Source organism: Drosophila miranda (assembly GCF_003369915.1).
Source record: "Drosophila miranda strain MSH22 chromosome Y unlocalized genomic scaffold, D.miranda_PacBio2.1 Contig_Y1_pilon, whole genome shotgun sequence".
Taxonomy (NCBI): Eukaryota; Metazoa; Arthropoda; class Insecta; order Diptera; family Drosophilidae; genus Drosophila; species Drosophila miranda.
In genome coordinates, this window is record NW_022881603.1 from 2,345,473 (window position 1) to 2,369,582 (window position 24,110).

The following is a 24,110-nucleotide window of genomic DNA, read 5'->3' on the forward strand; positions in this document are numbered from 1 at the left end:
CCACAAATCTAATATACCCCAATACTCATTTTGAGTATCGGGTATAAAAAGAAAGAAAAATTTAAGTGAGAAAATTGTTTTGCTACAACTCCACCAACAATGTGTATAGCGGAAGGCGCCAAACAAGAGTTCACCCCTCTCCCCCTCCTGCACGGAGCGCACTGGATATGCCCCTGCCACAGAACGGGTGGTCGGCGAGGGCCGATTTCATACGCAGTACGTACCGGTGCTTCAGTGACCTGCTCTTAACAGCTTTCCTTTCAGTTGCCAGGCGTGGCGCGGATTTTTTTGCCGGAAAACTTGGAGCTCGTGATAAACACAACCGCACTTGGAAAACACTCAAACCTGTGTGTGTGTGTGTGTGTGTGTGTGTGTTTGTGGTTGTATGGCTGCGGGCATATTTAATTACAAAAGCGGCTAATTAGGAAACGTACACACCCACGTTGGTTAATTTGTTTGCAAACCAATTAACTCGGCGCATAGTATCAGGCGCACAGAAAACCGCAGATAGTCGACAGGCAACTACGACGACGACGACGACTACAGCAGCAACAGCAGCAGCAGCGTCGGCGTCGGTAGCAGCGGGAGCAACGCCAGCAACAGCAGCAGCAGCAGCAAATGGAATATTGGTCGGACGGTCGCTTGGCCTGGGCCAGTCGTCCCTCAATGAAGGAGGGGGGTCGGTCGGAAGCCTTACATGAAAATGGTCCCGTTGCAGGCGAGCAAAAGAAAGACCGAATGAAAGAAAGAACTTTCCAATCACAGTGTGTGCGTGGGTGGGGGGGGTAAAACTAACTAGCAACTGTTAACGCAGAGAAACCACAAAAGATAAGGCGCAGTGCCGGGTTTGGTGCTGTCCGGAAAGGGGCGAGAGAGAGTGCTGAAGGAGAAGAAAAATGTCTAATAAATGAAAGCGACATTTTAATGAAAAAGTTCCTGCGTACGGTTGTGTGTGTGTGTGTGTGTGTGTGTGTGTGTGTGTGTGTGTGTGTATGTACATGAGTTCGTGTGTGCGGATGGGGTTCGGTTTGGTTCTTAATAAATGAGCTAAAGTTTGAGCCGCTGCTGCGGCTGATTCTCCCTTCCGCAGTCCGGACGGGACGGACGGACAGTTGTGCGTGCTAATGAGTAATAAACTTGGGTGATGGGGGTGTGTGCCCCCAGACACCCAGGCCGAGCCCCTACCCAACCAATGGACGCGGACCAGCAGCAGCCGCAGACGTGCATGTCAGGCGAACAGAACCGAAGAGACCGCACTCCCACTCACTCTCTTTGACCCAATGAACGCGCAACGGGAGAGAGAATGTGGAAAACGGCCAAAACAGTGTGGCGGACGAGTGCCGAAGGGGAGGGTAGATGATGCCTTCAGTTCCGGCCTTGCTTTTGCGCTAATTAGTTTTGAGCGTTTCCATTATGCAGGGCCATGTGGCGGCAAGCCGTGCAGCAAGATGGCGGGAGATAGGGCGAGAGAGAGAGAGAGAAAGTGAGAGAATAGGAAATTTGATATTCTGTATCGTCCCCTATATCTCGCTCACCTAGATTTTCCGACACGGTCACTAATGAGATTTCTGATTCAATGCTAACGAAGTTTTAATGAAGATTGGAATTTAAGGATGCGGGGTATATGCGGGGTCCCTGAAGTTGGGGCACATTTTGATACTGTTGAATATACCCAAAGTGAAATCTTATATCAACCACATAAATTCTTTAAAAAGGAATTATTGGAGAACCAAACATAGGGCAAACGGATAGTCTCCACTCCCCTCTTGGAGGTCGCATCAAATTGTGCTGATAAGAGAAAAGCCAAATGCGATGGCAACGCATTACACCCACACACACATGTTGGCCTGCGTGATTGTACACCAGCAGAGTACATTTTTACAAGGTGAGGCATTCCCGTTCTTTGAGTTGCCTATTTGTTAGCCCACTAGTCTTCTCTTGCTCGCTTTTCTTCAACCAACATGCAAAATAAGTAACTATTGTCAGGTCGCTCACTGGGAGTTCCTCACCTTGTTCAACAAATCTTGTGCAGTAACGACCTCTGCCCATTTTCTGACTGCCTAAAGAGCTTTTAGCTACAACACATATGAGTGCTTATCACAAAAGAGTTAGCTATTGGCACCAACAACCACAAACAACGAAAAACCCAACAAAAGCCAGTTTGCATGGCACGTTTGCCCCCACCAACCGACGCGACGGTTCCCCTCTGGCGGCACACGTGTGCTGGCCCGTATTTTTCGGACTATCGCAGAGAACTCTTTTTTTCGTGTGTGCCACCTGTTGTCGACTGCTGAGCGCCTGTTGCGCTGACAAATAATCGATCGTACGTTATTTATTGATTTCTGATTGATGGGACCATCCGCCAACTGTCAAGCCAGTCAATACATTACGAGGCGATGCCATTGGGGGTTAAAATGGGATCTTCGGCCCTGTCCGAACGGATTAGCCAGCTTTGGGCATGCGGACAACAGCAAACGGCAATAGGCAGAGATCGACGATGTATAAATTTGAATAAAATTAACATTACAACAACAGTAGCAGAAGCAGAAGCAGACCCGGAGCCAACGACCACAGCAACAAAATGTTGATAAGAGCACAGCTTATCACTGCATAAATTAACGCTTGATGGTATTGGTTTTTGGTTAAGTTAAGTTTATTCATTTTTGAAATGTCAATAACAGAGAACCCAAGAAAAACATACATATGTAACTTTCCCAAAAACATAAACACTTACGAATCTAAGGATTAAGAAGGGGAGGGGGTATACATATGTAGGTGATTATTATTATTATTTTTTTTTTAACCTTTTTTTGTAGTAAAACTTATTCTAGGGCCTTACAATAGCATATAATATAATAAGCATGATAGCCGCATATCTGCTCGCGTTGCACCCAGGGCCGGATTAAGAGGACCACAGGTCCTTCGGCGACGAAGCTCAACCTTTCTTTTTTTGTATAAAATGGATAATGGCAATCAGCGCTTTCTGATATATTGATGTTTTACCGATTGAAGTAAGCAGTTATATCGAAAAGTGAGGTCCACTGGTGAACCACAGAGAACTAGAACAACGATTTCGCCCATAAAAAACCCTACAAACCTCTACAAGTAATTGCTGTTTTGCTACAAAATATCTACATGCCAAATACATAGCTCTGGGGCGACACCTACATGATCTCTACATGCACTCACTACAAATAGTGGCGCCACTGCAATCAGCGATCACCTCCTGAACCAACGATCTTTTGTTTTTGGTCGAAAAAAATGACTCCCAACGCTACTTGCGACTACCGGTGCGACGAAGATGCTGCTTGGTGGTGGCCGCCGCTGTCGCCACCACCTGCGCTGCTGCCAACAAAGTGTTTTCGGCACAGCGCTGGGGCCAATTCTAGGACTCGTAGAGCATCCGCTGGTAATGAGGCAGGACCTCGTGCATGGGCACATGCAGGCTGAACTCCAGGGCGACCAGCACCGCAAACTCTGACGATATCAGCTCCTTTCGATTCAGCCGAAACACACTCTCCGTCTTCTCAATGAAGCTCTTGAGGGAGTCGCCCTTGACATCGTTCATCTTGGCACTGAGCAACAGACAAGCGCCGGCGCTCAGCTTGCGGTTGCTCTTGTTGATCAGATTGCCCAGAATGAGCTTCTCAAAGTAGACGTACGCCTGCGAAATGGTCACTAGATCGATGCGTGTGTCTAGCTTGTTGATCCTCCGCATCTCGCGCTTGATGCTGTGGGAGAAGAAAAGCTATCAGTAGAGATTCATGGGAGTTGCCGCAGGATCATACCTCCTCAACTTGCTCAGGGTCAGCTGAATGGTTGGGAACTTCTCGCGAAACTTATCGTTCAACTCCTTCTTCAGATCCGATGGCCGCACATAGTCTATCACCGATGTCATGTACGATGTAAAGGTCAACAGAGTGCGATGCTTGCCAGCAATCAGCTCTGGATCATCCAAGATGTTGGCCGAGTACTGTGGATTCTGCAAGATATCAAAGGGAAGCGCTATGTTATCCAAGGATTCTTCCTAAGGAAAAAAAACCAACTTACGGGCTGGACACGGGGTGTATCCCCACCCAGCACAATGCTATCCATATCCAAATCCAGCTTGTTCTCGGGCGTGGGACTGGCCGCACTGTTCCTGTTGTTATTCTCATAGGTAAAACACCTGTGGAGGCGAAAGGAACAAGATTATATATATCCCCTAAGAAAAGTGTCTTAAGGCAGAGCGTGAGAGAAGGCGGAATAGGGTTAGTTGAAGCATTGTTCTTCTGTTGGATGTGTGTGTGCGAGAGTGGGTGTGTCTGTGGGTTTGCGGGTGCCAAACCAGCCATGGGCCCTAGCCCTCGGGTCTTTAGGATAGCGACATCATGGCTGGATTGGCTGGTAAATTTTTTTTTTTTGTCATATTAGCTGCTTTCATAAATTTACCATTTGCCTTGACGTTTGGTTATGGTTTTTGTGCTGAAACGAAGTAGTGCAAAGCGTTTAATGAATTAGCAACAAGTTAATGCCACAAAATGTATTTAAATGTTTGGCAGGCGCGTACGAGGTGGGTCGATTAATACAAAGAAATACAAAATAAGCTGAGTATCGTCGTATCGGATCGAATTACTATTTCCCTGCTCTTTAAATTGCAAGACTAGCAATAGTTCTCATAAATTCAACATTATATGGTGTCTAGAAACATGCCAAGCTTGGATTTTACAAACACTGCGGATTATTGGGTTATATCAGAATCGGATTCGACTCATGATGACGCAGATATATGTATGGGTTTTGCTTGACATTTTCTTTGGTTTGGTCAGCTACAAGCTACAAGCCCCATAAACACGAGCCAAAAATCAGAGTAGGATCCCATTGCAATGAAATTCGAGTAATGTTTTGTTTTTTTTTCCTTTTTGTGGACAGAGAGGATTCCGTCTAGCTTAAATTTGGAGTTTTTGGTTTATGATATAAATTAATCTTTCGGTATGGCGGGCCATGCGCAATGACGGTTGAGATGTATGGATGTGGCAATGGTACATGGGGTATGACGGAATGGAATTGAACGAATGTGTTCAACATAATAAATACTAAAGTAGATCCTAATGGTGGCAAGAGGGGGATGACCGGAACCTGGCACGAACCTCGCTATGCCGTGATTCTTGAGCACAGCTGTGCTGGTGATTTCCATTTGATTCTCGAAGATGGAAGCATTCGCCGATGCATTGCCATACTTTTTGCGATCCTTTTCGTACTGGCGCGATGGTATCAACAGATGGCCATAGGATATATCCTGGGGACAAAGAAAACAGAGAGCCATGTTTTAAGGAAATCTCCAGAGAATCCCTATTGATTGACTCACCTGACCACTCTCGGCCTTCTGAGTGCCCAACAAATCAAAGGGATCGAAGGGAGCATCATTGATAGAGCTCAGGGGACGCGATGTGGAAGGATTGCGCCGACGACGATCCTCCTTGCGGAACTCAGTTCTGTAAAAGCATAAAATGTAGACTCCATAGCCCCAGATTCCCTCCCATGTCCCTCCTTCTACTCACCTTCCGTTCTTGCCCTTGTAGTAGGGCAGGGCTGAGAATATGAAGAACGGTATCTTGCGGGACACCAGCACCATCCGCTCATCCCGCTGTCCCAGTCCCTGGACCGTTGTGCCCCTGCGGCTGTCCGTGATCTGCACCGACTTGCTCAGGCTGTTCCGGAAACTGCCCGAAAAGGTGCCAGCCGGCGCGAGGCTCTCCGTGCTGCTGTCATCCGTGATGTGGCTCACACTCGATCCGCTCAGTATGTACGTTCGCTTGAGGCCGCCGCCCACAACGTTGCTGGAATTGGAGCCAGCCCGCATCCCAGGCACCGTGTTCAAGCGTGACCGACGCTCGGGCTGCATGTTCTGCTGATCGCTTGCCCCATTGCTGAAGGTGCTGTGGAGACAGAAGACGAGGATCGGTTAGAATCGAAGTGATCTAAGGGGCAACAGGCGCTCAAAATTGCAAGACAAGTGGAAAACGTGCGGACAAGAAACACGATAAAACTCAAAAACTTAGTTCGGATGGACCTTGAAGGCGTTTTGTATACTCTACCAGAGAGTATGCAAATTATATGTCGGAACCGGTAAGATGGGATTCGTACATCACGTACATCAAGTCTTTTGCAAGTTTCAGACACAAATTTATTATTTATCATCTATAATTAGTAGTTAGGAAGGAGAGATCTGCAAGGGTATCTAAAGTTTCGTGCTCTAAAGCGTCTCACGGCTGGCCCCTGACCTCACATCTAATGATGTAATTGCTTTCATTCAAAGCAAAATAAAAGCCGTGGGTTTAAAGGTGGAGAAATTCAACTTTTCTTATGCCACGGAGATAGCCTCGTTTAAGATAAGCATCTCCCCAACTCAATTTGACACCATTTGCTCCGCCAAATTTTGGCCGGAGCATTTGGTGGTGAAGGAGTTTAAGGCTAAGAAGAAGAATAGGCCCCCCATATCCCTTACAAATATTTCCAGTGTGCCACCCTCAACCTCAACTTCCCGTCTTGCTTCCACTTTTCCAAAAAACTAACTTCTCTTTTAGTAACCTATCAGAATGTAAGAGGCTTGAGTAGTAAGCTCAGCATTCTTTTCCGGGATAGTGTTGCATTTGCTTCCCACGTTATTATGTTTATTGAAACCTGGTTAAAGCCGGACATGCTTAGTTCCGAGGTTTTGGCAGGTCGGTACACAACTTTTAGAAAGGACCGTTCGTCTCGACGTGCAGGGGGGTTCTAATTGCAGTGGACTCTTACTTCACGTCGGAACACTTCACAGTCCAAGTTCAACAGGAACTGGAATTCCTGTGTGTAAAACTGATTCTTCCCGCTTTCGCTATATTCATTACTTGCTCGTATATCCCACCTTCTTCGGATATTTCAATTTATGAGCAGCATTTGTCCCCTTTAACCGCTGTTTCTTCCTCGCTATCTGATAAAGATCGTATGATAGTTCTTGGTGACTTCAACTTGCCAGGAACTGTTTGGTCTTCGGTAAACGAGTCTAGATTCTTAGTGCCCATGTCACGACATGCCTTTGTTGACGGCTTGCTTGACCTGTCCCTGTCTCAAGTCAATCATGTGAAAAATTTCTTGGGTCGATTGCTTGATTTGTGCTTTGTATCGGATCCGACCATAGTGGCAGGGCCAGGCAGGGGCCTCGTCAGGGAAACAGAAAATTATGCTGCTGCACTCAAGAGATTTTCATTCATTTGGTTTTCTAAGAGCGATCAGAGTTGCTTATCGCGGGGGCTCCGGCCCCGAAGCATGGTTATTTTTGGAAAATAAATACACACACACACGCACACACACACACTTATGCGTCTCCGGCTGCGTCGAAGGGCAAGCCAACAGAAGTCAACGTGAACGTCTTGCTGGTCTCTCTGAGCGCCTGGCATATTACCTTGGGATAATTGGTCTAGGTCGAGGTTACAGCTCGACAAATAAAGAGAGCCGAGCCACACAGAGAGGGGGCTGTGGCGTGTGCGCCACAGGAGAAGTCAGAGAGGGAGAGAATCAAATGAACTGTAAACTAATTGGGGATTATAAAAAGCCCTACTAGATGATGCTAATTAGTTTCAAGTTGTGCCGCCCCACACCCCAGCCCGCTCCCAGTGGAATTATGATGGAGGTGGCGCCAAGCCTGTCATAACCCGTTAATTAGTTGGAGCATTCTAGCAGGCGCCCAGCAAACGAAACACGATTATTCCCGCTTACAAGAAGCATGGGATGAAGGGGCAGGAGAGGCCAGAGACAGGAGAAGAAGCATCCAAAATGTTTATGTAATAGGGGCCCTTCGTCGGCCGCAACGCAACAAACATTTTTGTGCGTTTGCTTTTGTGTTTCTCTTTCGTCTAACTTATTGACTCGCTAATGAGTGTGTGCGTGCATGCGTGTGCGTGTGCGTGTGAGAGAGCTGATAACAGTGCCCGATTAGGCCAGAGCGAGACGGAGCATAAGCTGCAGGTTTCGCACACAAATGCAACGGACGGTCGGACCTTGACTATGGGTGCGTGTGTTTTTGATAGTTTTTGTGTGTGAGAGAGCTGATAACAGTGCCCGATTAGGCCAGAGCGAGACGGAGCATAAGCTGCAGGTCTCGCACACAAATGCAACGGACGGTCGGACCTTGACTATGGGTGCGTGTGTTTTTGATAGTTTTTCGATTTTTTCGGAAACTCCAACTATCCAGAGCTGGGCGCCTGTCATTTAAACAAAAAAAAATTTCAGTATTTAACAATAGGCTTTGACGAATTCATAATGGGATTTTGAAGAATTGCCCCGAAAATGATATAGAGCAGAAAAAACTTACAGCAATAATGTGTTTCAGAACCTGTAACATGCACTCTCAATGTTAGAATATAGTATAAACGAATTATGCAGCTATTTATAAAGAATCAAGTACTGTATATTTCTCTCAAAAGAACACCCCCATTAACAGTCACATCTGAAAATAACATACTGTTAACATAAGTCAAGAGCTAACAGTATGAAAGTAGAATATCATTACAGCGCTGTTAATTCCCAAACACATACTAGAGCAGTGTTGTCTGTACATTAACAGCACTGTTTTCTGTTGTCTGTGCAGGGAATTAACAGAGCTGTACACAGCCTAACAGTTGCCGTTAACGGAGGGACTGTAAAGATCTTCTACATACATATAGTGACATATCCATAATTCCCCACATCCCATACACATTATGTTTATGTACAATTCATCCACCCCATCCACACAAGTAACAGGACCCCACTCAAGAATCAATAACTGTTTCTTCCCATACTCCAAGCTAGGGCCCCCCATAATATAAACAATGGACCACATTGTTCCACCAACATAAGAATCACGCCACTCTCGAGAAATCGATCCTTTAGAATCACGCCACTCATGAGGACCAATCAAAGCTAGACATAAATCCAAGGAGTATCACATTCCTAGCTCGGTCATGTAATGCAACACCGATCGCCAGCAGTGGATGCCTTTCATCAAAGCCGACGCATCCCCAAATATCGATCCAGGCACGTACGCCACCGACACGAAGATGCAGCCGAGGAAAGCAACGCCCGAAGCCAGAGTCGGGAGTTCCAAGAGAAGGGCTCATGGAAACTAGCCAGCAGCAGAGAGATCAGTTCCGTTTGAGACAAGCAGACCCAAAGTCAAGTCGGGGAATTCATTTAAATCTTGTGACATAAAGATATTTAAGTTGTAAAATAAAAGTCTTTTTTAAAAACTTAAAATCGAGTTGCGGATATTTAACTGGCGCAGTCGGTAGGATTTCGTTTAAAATTAACTCCTATATTTCGGTAATGGTCAGCTTGTGTAATTTCTAATTACTGTGATCACGTAATCCCGGAATCGTTAATAAAATTGTGAAATCCGCCAAAGAACCTATGTGTTACGAGCACATACGATTTGCAAAACTAAAATTAAGTGAACTGAAGTAAGCGGAGATAGTGATCCACCAAGAACAGTGAAACACTAAATACAAAATCAAAAAACTTACAAGTGAACCAAAATAAAGTTAAAAACTACTGAAAAGAAAACAAAACCCAATCAAAACCAACAAAATGGCGTTACCACCACTATCATTGAGCGAAATCCACTTGAACCAGGCACTGCTGTCGATCAGACAAATACCTGCCTATGACGGTTCATCTGGACAGCTAAGCTCATTTATCAAACGAATCGAATATGTATGCAGATTATATCCAACTGAAGATCTTCGCCAACAAAGGATCCTATTTGGATCGACCGAGATCCAACTGTCAGGAGAGGCACAACGCATATCGCAAATGATACAACCCAACACGTGGCTCGAACTGAAGACGGCGCTGATCAACGAGTTCAAAAATCACACACCATATGAAGAACTCTTACGACAACTATACACCACCAGATTCAACGGCAGTCTTCGTAAGTTTATAGAAGAATTAGAGATAAAAGCATTATTAATAAACAATAATCTAAACTTAGAAAACATACCAGAAAATAATGTCATTTATAAAAACGCTTTGAACAACACAATTAAAGATGTCATTACTCGAAAACTTCCTGACAGAATGTTCATAACCTTAGCAAGAAAAGATATTACCACATTGTCTAATCTTAAGAAGGCAGCACAAGAAGAAGGATTGTACGAAGCTAGTACAACAGATTCAGGTACAAATAAAGATCAATCGAAATCGTCTCAATCAAATCGAAAGAATGTTGGAAACTATTATCCAAATTAGAATACTACTAACTATCACAATCAAACTCAGAGTTCATCTGGAACAGGTCAGACTAATCGAACAAATCAAAATCAAAATTCCCAAAATCCTGGATTATACAATGAGTTCAAAAATTCCTTGAATCAAGGTAGGGCTCAGAATCCATTCAATCAGCAAATATCTCAAAACCAAGCTAGTGGGAGTGGACCCAACCAACCTACTAAAAGAGGGAGGGAGAGCCAGAGTGGCCAAACGAAGATGGACGTAAATTTTCATCAAGCCGCCTCGGAAGAAACCGAGGAGGACCCTATATAAACATTACCATTAATAAAAGAATATTAAGGTGTATCGCTGACTCGGGATCATCGATCAACATCATGAAAGAAAATTATACAGATTCCGAGATAAAAGACGATAACCTTACGGTCCATACCATCAATGGACCTGTCCGTTTAACTAAGAGTATAATGAGGAATGCGAACAAAACAAGCTATTGAAGCCGGCAAGACCGCACAGAAGTGCACTGATCCCTCTACAAAAGAAGAGAAGATCGCACCTAAGTGCCTTGACCCATCTCCAGAAGGAGATCAATACTTCGCTTCCGCTCTAGACAGTGAATTAAGGGAATGTAATCAATTAAGATTGGAACACTTAAACGATGAAGAGAGGGAAGAGTTAAAGAAGGTCTTATATGAGTTTAAGGATGTGCAGTACAGAGAAGGTGACAATTTGACTTTCACAAGTACAATCAAGCACGAGATCAAAACTCAACATGAAGACCCGGTCTACAGACGACCATACAAATATGCCCAGATACATGATCAGGAGGTAAACCAGCAAATCAAAGATATGATCAGGCAGGGAATAATTCGAAAGTCGAATTCTCCTTACTGCTCGCCCATATCTATGATTCCGAAGAAGATAGATGCTTCAGGAAAGCAAAAATATCGAATGGTAGTAGACTATAGAAGTCTAAATGAAATAACAGTTAAGGACAAATTCCCAACTCCACGAATGGATGAGATCCTAGACAAACTAGGTAAATGTCAGTATTTTACGACAATCGATTTAGCAAAAGGTTTCCATCAAATACCCATGGAACCTAGCTCAATCCCCAAAACTGCGTTCTCCACTAAGCATGGACATTACGAGTTCACTCGTATGCCCTTTGGGCTAACCACTGCCCCAGCTACCTTCCAAAGATGTATGAACAATCTGCTAGAAGAGTTAATCTTCAAAGATTGCTTTGTATACTTAGATGACATCATTATATTTTCCACTTCATTGGAAGAAGACTTGTTGTCACTAAGGAGAGTATTTGGAAAGTTGAGAGACGCCAACTTGAAGCTACAAATGGATAAATGTGAATTCATGAAAAAGGAAACTGAATTCCTAGGTCATGTAGTCACTACTGAAGGAATAGTACCAAATCCAGGCAAAATCTCTGCCATTGTCAAATTTCCAATACCAGAAACGACTAAACAAATAAAGTCATTCTTAGGTCTGTGCGGGTTCTACAGGAAATTCATTCCTAATTTTGCAAACATAGCAAAGCCCATGACACTCAAACTAAAGAAAGGAGCTGTCATAGACCCCAAGGAAGAAAAGTACGTCGAGGCATTTGAGAGACTAAAAGTACTCATCACCTCAGACCCTATCCTTGCGTTCCCAGACTTTGACAAAATGTTCACGGTAACAACCGACGCTAGTAACATAGCATTGGGAGCGGTTTTGTCACAAGAACACAAACCGATCTGCTACGCTAGCAGAACCCTAAATGAACATGAAATAAACTATTCAGCCATCGAAAAGGAATTATTAGCGATAGTATGGGCAACCAAGTATTTCCGTTCATACCTGTTCGGTAGAACATTCGAGATACAAAGCGATCATAAACCCTTGATTTGGTTGAACAACCTCAAGGAGCCAAATATGAAATTACAAAGGTGGTAAATAAAACTGAATGAGTTTGATTTTAAAAGGAAATATCTACCAGGCAAAGAAAATCATGTAGCTGATGCCTTATCAAGGGTAAAGATTAATGAAAATCTCCTTGGAGAAGCTTCCAATAGCGTTGGTGCAACTGTACATAGCGCACAGGAAGACAATCTAAATCACATTGCTATCACGGAAAGACCAATTAACTATTACAATCGGCAAATTGAGCTAATAAAAGGCAATGAAGATAAGGTAGAAACAATTCGTTATTTTCACAAGCTAATCATCAAGATCACGTATAAGGAAATGACTAACACCTTAGCGAAGGATATAATAAAGGAATATCTATGCACCAAAAAAAGCGCATTATATTTCCATAGCGAAATAGATTTTCCTCCATTCCAAAAAGCCTATTTAGAAATCATTAATTCTAACAATATAACCAACGCTATTAAATCAAGCACGAAACTCCTAGATATTCAGAATTACGCTGAATTTAAAGAAACCATATTAAAGAATCATAAAGGCTTACTCCATCCAGCGATAGAGAAAACCGTCAATTGGTTTAGGGGAAAATACTATTACCCGGATTATCAAAAACTAATCCAAAACATCATAAACGAATGTCCTACTTGTAATATTGCCAAAACAGAGCATAGAAATACGAAGTTGGCATTCGAAACTACACCGGAAATACTGAACATCAGAGAGAAATACGTCATAGATTTCTATATGGTTGGTAACCAACAGTTCCTATCATGTATTGACGTATACTCGAAGTTTGCCACTCTTGTAGAAGTAAAAAGTCGTGACTGGTTAGAAGCAAAAAGAGCCATCATGAAAGTTTTTAACAAGATGGGCAAACCAATTGAAATCAAAGCCGATAAAGATTCAGCTTTTATGTGCACAGCATTGCAAGCATGGCTGAATGCGGAAAACGTCAAAATAGAGATCACTTCCAGCAAAAATGGAATATCTGACGTAGAAAGATTTCATAAAACAGTAAATGAAAAATTAAGAATAATATCTAGCGAGGATAACCCAGAAGATAGATTCACGAAGTTTGAATTAATTCTTTATACTTATAATCATAAAACCAAACATAATACCACAAATAGGACACCAGCTGATATATTCATTTATGCAGGCTCACCTGATTATGACACCCAACTAAATAAAGTGAATAAAATCACTCAATTAAATAAAAACCGCATAGAGTATGAAGTAGATACCCGCTATAAACTATCAACTCTAGTTAAGTCTAAGGTAACAAATCCTTTCAAAAGGACGGGCGAAATTAGACAGGTAGACGAAAAACATTATGAAGAAAAGAATAGGGGTAGGAAAATAACTCTTTATAAATCAAAATTCAAGAAAAAGAAGAAATCTAATAGAAGCAAATATAATAATTCCAGAGAAACCGAGGAAGTTAATGAAATCGGCGAACTTCAACACAATTAAAATCCTCATCTTCCTCATAATTACCATCGTAATGGCACAGGGCCAAAACATAGAAATAAATCCTATAAAATCCCAAAACGGATATATGATATTCAAAACTGGATCGATTAACATACCTATCAATTACGAATACCATTATCTAACTGTTAATGTAACTAAAACCGAAGAACTATACCAAAATTTATTAATGCAAGCCACTAAATTCCAGGACATAATCCAAATAAAATATCTAGTAGACAAATTGCAAAGAGAAATGAACGGGCTAAAAATAACCAAAAGAAATAAAAGAGGCCTAATCAATATAGTAGGAACAGCCTACAAATATCTCTTTGGAACACTAGATCAGGAAGATAAAGTCGATTTGGAACAAAAAATAGAAAATTTAGCCAGCCATAGCATTCAAATGAATGAACTTAATTTGGTAATAGATGCAGTTAATAGCGGAATAAACGTTATAAGCAAACTAAATGAAGAAAAAGACAGGAATCAACAATAGAAATTTTGATATTCAATATTTCACAGAATATATCGAAGATATAGAACTAGGTATGCAATTAACTAGGCTCGGTATATTTAATCCAAAATTATTAAAACAAGACTACCTGGAACAAATAAATTCTGAGAAAATACTAAATATAAAAACCTCCACATGGCTAAAATCCGATACCAACGAAATTCTAATAATTTCCAACATTTCCAAAGACATTACAAAAGTACCAATCTATAAAATCGTTCCGTATCCAGACGAATTAAATAACTGGTTAACAGATATGACATACGACAAGTACTACATAAAAAATAAACATAAAGAAACTAGATTGAAAACCAATGACAATTGTATAAAAGGAATTTTAATGCAAATTCCCACTAAATGTCCATATTCCAAAACTTTTCAAAACTTTCAAATAAACTTTATTGAACCCAATATACTAATCACATGGAATCTTCCAAAAACAACGCTAAACCAGAATTGTGTAAACCAAGAAATCATAGCGGAAGGAAATACCATTATAAAAATCTACAACTGTTCAATCCAATTAAATGAATGTACAATATCAAACACAATGTTAGATTTTGCCCAGAATGTTTATGTCAACAACAACATAACTAAAATAAAACCACTGTCGTATGTCCAAACTAATGAAATAATTATGCAATACACCAAATATAGTAACCTATTACAAATAAGTCTACTAACTTCATTTGTCATAATTATATTAGTACTACTAAGTTATGTAGCTGTTAAATTTAAGAAAACTTCTAAAAGAGTCACGGTTAAATGTATTAACCCTATAATAGAAGCAGAAGAGGAACCAACCTCAGACACCGCACTTGACACCCCGTCACTATACCCGAGGGTAATCGCCTAGGGACAGGCTAATAACAAACGTTGGGGGAGTGACATATTCATAATTCCCCACATCCCATACACATTATGTTTATGTACAATTCATCTACCCCATCCACACAAGTAACAGGACCCCACTCAAGAATCAATAACTGTTTCTTCCCATACTCCAAGCTAGGGCCCCCCATAATATAAACAATGGACCACATTGTTTCATCAACATTAGAATCACGCCACTCTCGAGAAATCGATCCTTTAGAATCACGCCACTCATGAGGACCAATCAAAGCTAGACATAAAACCAAGGAGTATCACATTCCTAGCTCCGTCATGTAATGCAACACCGATCGCCAGCAGTGGATGCCTTTCATCAAAGCCGACGCATCCCCAAATATCGATCCAGGCACGTACGCCACCGACACGAAGATGCAGTCGAGGAAAGCAACGCCCGAAGCCAGAGTCGGGAGTTCCAAGAGAAGGGCTCATGGAAACTAGCCAGCAGCAGAGAGATCAGTTCCGTTTGAGACAAGCAGACCCAAAGTCAAGTCGGGGAATTCATTTAAATCTTGTGACATAAAGATATTTAAGTTGTAAAATAAAAGTCTTTTTTAAAAACTTAAAATCGAGTTGCGGATATTTAACTATATGTACATACGTACATACTGTTAACGAGTAAACAGATAAATACTTAAAACTTTCGAAATCTGTAAAGAAAAAACGTCTTGCTCAACCCATTTGCTCGTATTTCATCCCACCCAACTGTCCGACGATGGTTTTTAATCTATCTCTGATTTGCAAATATTTACCGAAATACTACTAAACGCTTGCGTAAATATACTTTTCACATCTGTCACATCGACCGAAGGCAAATAACACATGCTCGAGAGCTGAGCACCAAGAATTGAAAGATTAATGTTTTAATTGGCTCACCAACCCATTTGACTAGATCACGTGCCTGCTACAAAAATAATCAAATGGAATGCAAGTTTGTCCAAACAAGAGAACGGGTAGAAGGAGAGAGCAATAATAGACACATATGCAAATATGTATGTAAGATATTATTTAGAGTATTGTTTATTCGTATTATTATCGCGGTGGCCTGGTATGTGTGCTTACAAAAGTACTTAATGTTACGGCTTATTTCTGCTGATTTTCTGCTGCTGCTTGAGTCGCGTCCGTATGCTGCTGTTCTCTCATTTTCACTGCTTCGCTCGGTTCCTCCTCTTCTCTGTCCGCTGTTGATCTGCTTCTGTTACTACTGCTGTTGCTGCTGCTGTTACTACTGCTGTTGCTGCTAATCAGCTGTTCCTCTGCTGCTGTTATTACTGGTGTTGCTTATCTCCGCTGCCCCCTCAATAGGCCTGCTGGCCCACTCCTTCTTACATGTACATATATACTATATTCGAAAACATGTTTTATCTGTAAAAAAAACAACACGCTTGCGAAAGAGCATTACATATGTATGTATGATCATTCCTCCATGGGAATGACGCACATTGTTCGACTGTGAGACGAGACCATAATCAATCCCTCTCTCAGTTCGAAAAAAAGGTGAGTTCTCGATAAGGCTGGAACCCAAAAACCCAAACGAGAGAGAGAAAGATAGAGAAACGGAAAACAACAACAAAAATACCTTAGTAAAATGGCTATATGTGCATTGCTTTGAATGACGTTTTTTTTCAACACGTGTTTTCTTGATTTATTTTATATTTTTATTTGGGTAGCTGTTAATAAGTACAATACAAAAAGGCATAAAGAAATTCAATATCAATTTTTTTAATAACAAAAAACGAGGGGGAACTTTGTGAGTTGCTGCGGAGACCGCAACTCTACATTTATACCCGATACTTAGTCAGTATGGCTCTCCTCCGGCAGACGCCGCTAATATTAAACGACACGACAAAGAATGCGTGCGAGAGAGACAGAAAATCAGTCTGAGCCGGGCGCTGCGTAGCCACTGCAAATTGATTTCTTGCTTTTGGCTTTTGATCCGATCTTATCCAGATTCAGCAATCTGATAGATATGGTCATTATCTATGATTCTGCGTTTTTAGTTTTCTCGAATGTGCAATATTGTGGATGCAACAGATTTTCGTCCTTTGTGGGGGCGGAAGGGGGTGGGGCGAAATTTTGAGCTATACGTTTTATAGTGAGATCTAACAGAAGTGCGGATACCAAATTTGGTTACTCTAGCCTTAATAGTCTCTGAGATTTGTGGATGCCCCAGATTTTCGTCCTTTGCGGGGGCGGAAGGGGGTGTGGCGAAATTTGGACACGAAACGGTCAAGGTCCGATATCTCAGGAGTGTGGATACCAAATTTGGTTGCTCTGGCTCTTATAGGTTCTGAGATCCTTGAACTCATATTTTGCAATTGGCAAAGCCGACCATGAAACCTGTGTGTTAGAGAGAGACAGAGCGAGAAAGAATGAAATTGTTTTCTTGATTCTGGCTATAATAATTATACGATCTGGTTGAGATTTTACACTTTAGAACATATAGTCATCCTCTACGATTCTGCGTTTTTGGTTTTATCGTATCTTTAAAAATGTGGATGCCACAGATTTTCGTCTTTTGTGGGGGCGGAAGTGGGCGGGGCGAAGTTTTGAAATATTTTTGTAGCAGTGACATATCACAGAAGTCTGGATCCAAAACATCGTTGCTCTAGCTCTTATAGTCTTTGAGCACTAGGCGCTGAAGGGGACGGACAGACGGACGGACGGACAGACGGACAGACAGACAGACAGACAGACAGACAGGGCTCAATCGACTCGGCTATTGATGCTGATCAAGAATATATATAGTTTATGGGGTCGGAAACGATTCCTTCTGGACGTTACACACATCCACTTTTACCACAAATCTAATATACCCCAATACTTATTTTGAGTATCGGGTATAAAAAAAAACGAGGGGGAACGTTGTGAGTTGCTGCGGACACCGCAACTCTACAGTTATACCCGATACTTAGTCAGTATGGCTCTCCTCCGGCAGACGCCGCTAATATTAAACGACACGACAAAGAGTGCGTGCGAGAGAGACAGAAAATCAGTCTGAGCGTGACTTCGGGCGCTGCGTAGCCAGTGCAAATTGATTTGTTCCTTTTGGGTATAAAAATGATCCGATCTGATCCAGATTCAGCAGTGTGATAGATATGGTCATTATCTATGATTCTGCGTTTTTAGTTTTCTCGAATCTGCAATATTGTGGATGCAACAGATTTTCGTCCTTTGTGGGGGCGGAAGAGGGTGGGGCGAAATTTTAAGATACACGTTTCATAGTAAGATCTAACAGGAGTGCGGATCCAAATTTGGTTACTTTAGCTTTAATAGTCTCTGAGATTTTTGAATATCCCCAGATTTTCGTCCTTTGCGGGGGCGGAAGGGGGTGTGGCGAAATTTTGAAACAAACTCGTCTCGGTCCGATATATTAGGAGTGTGGATACCAAATTTGGTTGCTCTAGCTTTTGTAGTCTCTGAGATCTAGGCGCTAATGTTTTACTCTAAGCAAAGCCGCCTATGCTACGTGTGTGTTAGAGAGAGACAGGGCGGAAAAAAATGAAATTGTTTTCTTGATGCTGGCTATAATAATAATACGATCACATTCAGATTCCGCAGTCTTAAAGATATGGTCATTCTCTACAATTCTACGTTTTTGGTTTTCTCATATCTTTAAAATTGTGGATGCCACAGATTTTCGTCCTTTGTGGGGGCGGAAGTGGGCGGGGCGAAGTTTTGAAATATTTTTGTAGCAGTGACATATCACAGAAGTCTGGATCCAAAACATCGTTGCTCTAGCTCTTATAGTCTTTGAGCACTAGGCGCTGAAGGGGACGGACAGACGGACAGACGGACGGACAGACGGACAGACAGACAGGGCTCAATCGACTCGGCTATTGATGCTGATCAAGAATATATATACTTTATGGGGTCGGAAACGATTCCTTCTGGACGTTACACACATCCACTTTTACCACAAATCTAATATACCCCAATACTCATTTTGAGTATCGGGTATAACGAGGTGGAACGTTGTGAGTTGCTGCGGACACCGCAACTCTACAGTTATACCCGATACTAAGTCAGTATGGCTCTCCTGCGGCAGACGCCGCTAATATTAAACCACACGACAAAGAGTGCGTGCGAGAGAGACAGAAAATCAGTCTGAGCGTGACGTCGGGTGCTGCGTAGAAAGTGCAAATTGATTTGTTCCTTTTGGCTATAAAAATGATCTGATCTGATCCAGATTCAGCAATCTGATATAAATGATCATTATCTATGATTCTGCATTTTTAGTTTTCTCGAATGTGCAATATTGTGGATGCAACAGATTTTCGTCGTTTGTGGGGGCGGAAGGGGGTGGGGCGAAATTCTGAGATATACGTTTTATAGTGAGATCTAACAGAAGTGCGGATTCCAAATTTGGTTACTCTAGCCTTAATAGTCTCTGAGATTTGTGGATGCCCCAGATTTTCGTCCTTTGCGGGGGCGAAAGGGGATGTGGCGAAATTTGGACACGAAACGGTCAAGGTCCGATATCACAGGAGTGTGGATACCAAATTTGGTTGCTCTGGCTCTTATAGGTTCTGAGATCCTTGAACTCATATTTTGCAATTGACAAAACCGACCATGAAACCTGTGTGTTAGAGAGAGACAGAGCGAGAAAGAATGAAATTGTTCTCTTGATTCTGGCTATAATCATTATACGATCTGGTTCAGATTTTGCACTGTAGAAGATATGGTCATCCTCACCGATTCTGCGTTTTTGGTTTTATCGTATCTTTAAAAATGTGGATGCCACAGATTTTCGTCCTTTGTGGGGGCGGAAAATGGCGGGGCGAAGTTTTGAAATATTTTTGTAGCAGTGACATATCACAGAAGTCTGTATCCGAAACATCGTTGCTCTAGCTCTTATAGTCTTTGAGCACTAGGCGCTGAAGGGGACGGACGGACGGACGGACGGACGGACGGACAGACGGACAGACAGACAGGGCTCAATCGACTCGGCTATTGATGCTGATCAAGAATATATATACTTTATGGGGTCGGAAACGATTCCTTCTGGACGTTACACACATCCACTTTTACCACAAATCTAATATACCCCAATACTCATTTTGAGTATCGGGTATAACGAGGGGGAACGTTGTGAGTTGCTGCGGACACCGCAACTCTACGGTTATACCCGATACTAAGTCAGTATGGCTCTCCTCCGGCAGACGCCGCTAATATTAAACGACACGACAAAGAGTGCGTGCGAGAGAGACAGAAAATCAGTCTGAGCGTGACGTCGGGCGCTGCGTAGCCTCTGCAAATTGATTTGTTCCTATTGGCTATAAAAATGATCTGATCTGATCCAGATTCAGCAATCTGATAGATATGGTCATTATCTAAGATTCTGCGTTTTTAGTTTTCTCGAATGTGCAATATTGTGGATGCAACAGATTTTCGTCCTTTGTGTGGGCGGAAGGGGGTGGGGCGAAATTTTGAGATACACGTTTTATAGTAAGATCTAACAGGAGTGCGGGTACCAAATTTGGTTACTGTAGCCTTAATAGTCTCTGAGATTTTTGAATATCCCCAGATTTTCGTCCTTTGCGGGGGCGGAAGGGGGTGTGGCGAAATTTTGAAACAAACTCGTCTCGGTCCGATATATTAGGAGTGTGGATACCAAATTTGGTTGCTCTAGCTTTTGTAGTTTCGGAGATCTAGGCGCTAATGTTTTACTCTAAGCAAAGCCGCCTATGCTACGTGTGTGTTAGAGAGAGACAGGGCGAAAAAAAATGAAATTGTTTTCTTGATGCTGGCTATAATAATAATACGATCCAATTCAGATACCGCAGTCTTAAAGATATGGTCATTCTCTACAATTCTACGTTTTTGGTTTTCTCATATCTTTAAAATTGTGGATGCCACAGATTTTCGTCCTTTGTGGGGGCGGAAGTGGGCGGGGCGAAGTTTTGAAATATTTTTGTAGCAGTGACATATCACAGAAGTCTGGATCCAAAACATCGTTGCTCTAGCTCTTATAGTCTTTGAGCACTAGGCGCTGAAGGGGACGGACAGACGGACGGACAGACGGACAGACAGACAGGGCTCAATCGACTCGGCTATTGATGCTGATCAAGAATATATATACTTTATGGGGTCGGAAACGATTCCTTCTGGACGTTACACACATCCACTTTTACCACAAATCTAATATACCCCAATACTCATTTTGAGTATCGGGTATAACGAGGTGGAACGTTGTGAGTTGCTGCGGACACCGCAACTCTACAGTTATACCCGATACTAAGTCAGTATGGCTCTCCTGCGGCAGACGCCGCTTATATTGAACCACACGACAAAGACAAAACCGACCATGAAACCTGTGTGTTAGAGAGAGACGGAGCGAGAAAGAATGAAATTGTTCTCTTGATTCTGGCTATAATCATTATACGATCTGGTTCAGATTTTGCACTGTAGAAGACTGGTCATCCTCACCGATTCTGCGTTTTTGGTTTTATCGTATCTTTAAAAATGTGGATGCCACAGATTTTCGTCCTTTGTGGGGGCGGAAAATGGCGGGGCGAAGTTTTGAAATATTTTTGTAGCAGTGACATATCACAGAAGTCTGTATCCGAAACATCGTTGCTCTAGCTCTTATAGTCTTTGAGCACTAGGCGCTGAAGGGGACGGACGGACGGACGGACGGACGGACAGACGGACAGACAGACAGGGCTCAATCGACTCGGCTATTGATGCTGATCAAGAATATATATACTTTATGGGGTCGGAAACGATTCCTTCTGGACGTTACACACATCCACTTTTACCACAAATCTAATATACCCCAATACTCATTTTGAGTATCGGGTATAACGAGGGGGAACGTTGTGAGTTGCTGCGGACACCGCAACTCTACGGTTATACCCGATACTAAGTCAGTATGGCTCTCCTCCGGCAGACGCCGCTAATATTAAACGACACGACAAAGAGTGCGTGCGAGAGAGACAGAAATCAGTCTGAGCGTGACGTCGGGCGCTGCGTAGCCACTGCAAATTGATTTGTTCCTATTGGCTACAAAAATGATCCGATCTGATCCAGATTCAGCAATCTAATAGATATGGTCGTTATCTATGATTCTATTATTACATATCACAGAACTCTGGATCCGAAACATCGTTGCTCTAGCTCTTATAGTCTTTGAGCACTAGGCGCTGAAGGGGACGGACAGACGGACAGACGGACGGACGGACAGACAGACAGGGCTCAATCGACTCGGCTATTGATGCTGATCAAGAATATATATACTTTATGGGGTCGGAAACGATTCCTTCTGGACGTTACACACATCCACTTTTACCACAAATCTAATATACCCCAATACTCATTTTGAGTATCGGGTATAACGAGGGGGAACGTTGTGAGTTGCTGCGGACACCGCAACTCTACGGTTATACCCGATACTAAGTCAGTATGGCTCTCCTCCGGCAGACGCCGCTAATATTAAACGACACGACAAAGAGTGCGTGCGAGAGAGACAGAAAATCAGTCTGAGCGTGACGTCGGGCTCTGCGTAGCCACTGCAGCGTTCCTATTGGATATAAAAATGATCTTATCTGATCCAGATTCAGCAATCTGATAGATATGGTCATTATCTATGATTCTGCGTTTTTAGTTTTCTCGACTGTGCAATATTGGGGATGCAACAGATTTTCGTCCTTTGTGTGGGCGGAAGGGGGTGGGGCGAAATTTTGAAACAAACTCGTCTCGGTCCGGTATATTAGGAGTGTGGATACCAAATTTGTTTGCTCTAGCTTTTGTAGTCTCTGAGATCTAGGCGCTAATGATTTACTCTAAGCAAAGCCGCCTATGCTACGTGTGTGTTAGAGAGAGACAGGGCGAGAAAAAATGAAATTGTTTTCTTGATGCTGGCTATAATAATAATACGATCCAATTCAGATTCCGCAGTCTTAAAGATATGGTCATTATCTACAACTCTACGTTTTTGGTTTTCTCATATCTTTAAAATTGTGGATGCCACAGATTTTCGTCCTTTGTGGGGGCGGAAGTGGGCGGGGCGAAGGTTTGAAATATTTTTGTAGCAGTTACATATCACAGAAGTCTGGATCCAAAACATCGTTGCTCTAGCTCTTATAGTCTTTGAGCACTAGGCGCTGAAGGGGACGGACAGACAGGGCTCAATCGACTCGGCTATTGATGCTGATCAAGAATATATATGTAGGAAACGAAGGAAAGAGAGAGACACGAAGCGGTCGTGTTTTCGTCGTGTCGTCGGGATAGAGCAGTAATCTGTTCTGAGAGAGCCGATAGCAAGAGAGAGAGATCAGTCAGTTGTCAGTTCAGCCACGCATCAGACGTACACGCATATAATTATTCACAAACATACTTGTAAAACTTGGAGCTGTTATAATTTTAAGTCCAACATACTTATCAAATAAATGTTACTCGTTGCCATCAAGCAACTTAAACTACTACAAATTGGGGGCTCGTCCGAAAAAAAGCCCAAGACAACAACATTTGCAAGTGAGATTTGTGCGTGTATTTGGAAATTTTGGCGAACACGAGACTGGTGACACAAGAGATCGGTCGCGGTGCGAAATTGAATTGCAGTCTGGCCTATAAGTGCGAGAGAGACACTTGTCGAAGAAGGCGCATTAGTGTGAGCAGACATTCAAGAGAGCTGGAGCGACAAAACGACGGCAGACGGCAGCAAACACAGCAAGAATCAAAACCTTCGTTGTTGTTGTTGTGCATTGCGTCTGAGAGGCTAGAGCTACAAGGAGACAACCGGCACAGAGACGACAATCTGAGCGCGTTCGTTCCAAAGAGAGCAGAAGCGACAAAACTACGGCAGACGGCAGCAAACACAGCAAGAATCAAAACCTTCGTTGTTGTTGTTGTGCATTGCGTCTGAGAGGCTAGAGCTACAAGGAGACAAGCGGCACAGAGACGACAATCTGAGCGCGTTCGTTCCAAAGAGAGCAGAAGCGACAAAACTACGGCAGACGGCAGCAAACACAGCAAGAATCAAAACCTTCGTTGTTGTTGTTGTGCATTGCGTCTGAGAGGCTAGAGCTACAAGGAGACAAGCGGCACAGAGACGACAATCTGAGCGCGTTCGTTCCAAAGA

The 24,110-nt window shown here is 42.7% G+C and overlaps 1 protein-coding gene across 3 annotated transcripts in view; it reads right to left on the minus strand.

Annotated features, from left to right (window-relative positions):
- Positions 1-2,631: 2,631 nt before the first annotated feature.
- Positions 2,632-24,110, minus strand: part of LOC117190590 (CDK5 and ABL1 enzyme substrate 1-like) — a 45,723-nt gene continuing 24,244 nt past the window's right edge. For 2 of the 3 annotated variants that reach the window (XM_033395639.1, XM_033395641.1), the window contains 7 exons: positions 5,541-5,918; positions 5,348-5,474; positions 5,130-5,278; positions 4,432-4,464; positions 4,051-4,168; positions 3,789-3,982; positions 2,632-3,731 (listed from right to left, as the gene is read on the minus strand). In XM_033395639.1, coding sequence (XP_033251530.1) covers positions 3,386-3,731; positions 3,789-3,982; positions 4,051-4,168; positions 4,432-4,464; positions 5,130-5,278; positions 5,348-5,474; positions 5,541-5,918 — 1,345 coding nt within the window. In that variant the 3' untranslated portion in view covers positions 2,632-3,385. The remainder of the gene's footprint in view (positions 3,732-3,788; positions 3,983-4,050; positions 4,169-4,431; positions 4,465-5,129; positions 5,279-5,347; positions 5,475-5,540; positions 5,919-24,110) is intronic. The other variant, XM_033395640.1, reaches the window with a different exon arrangement.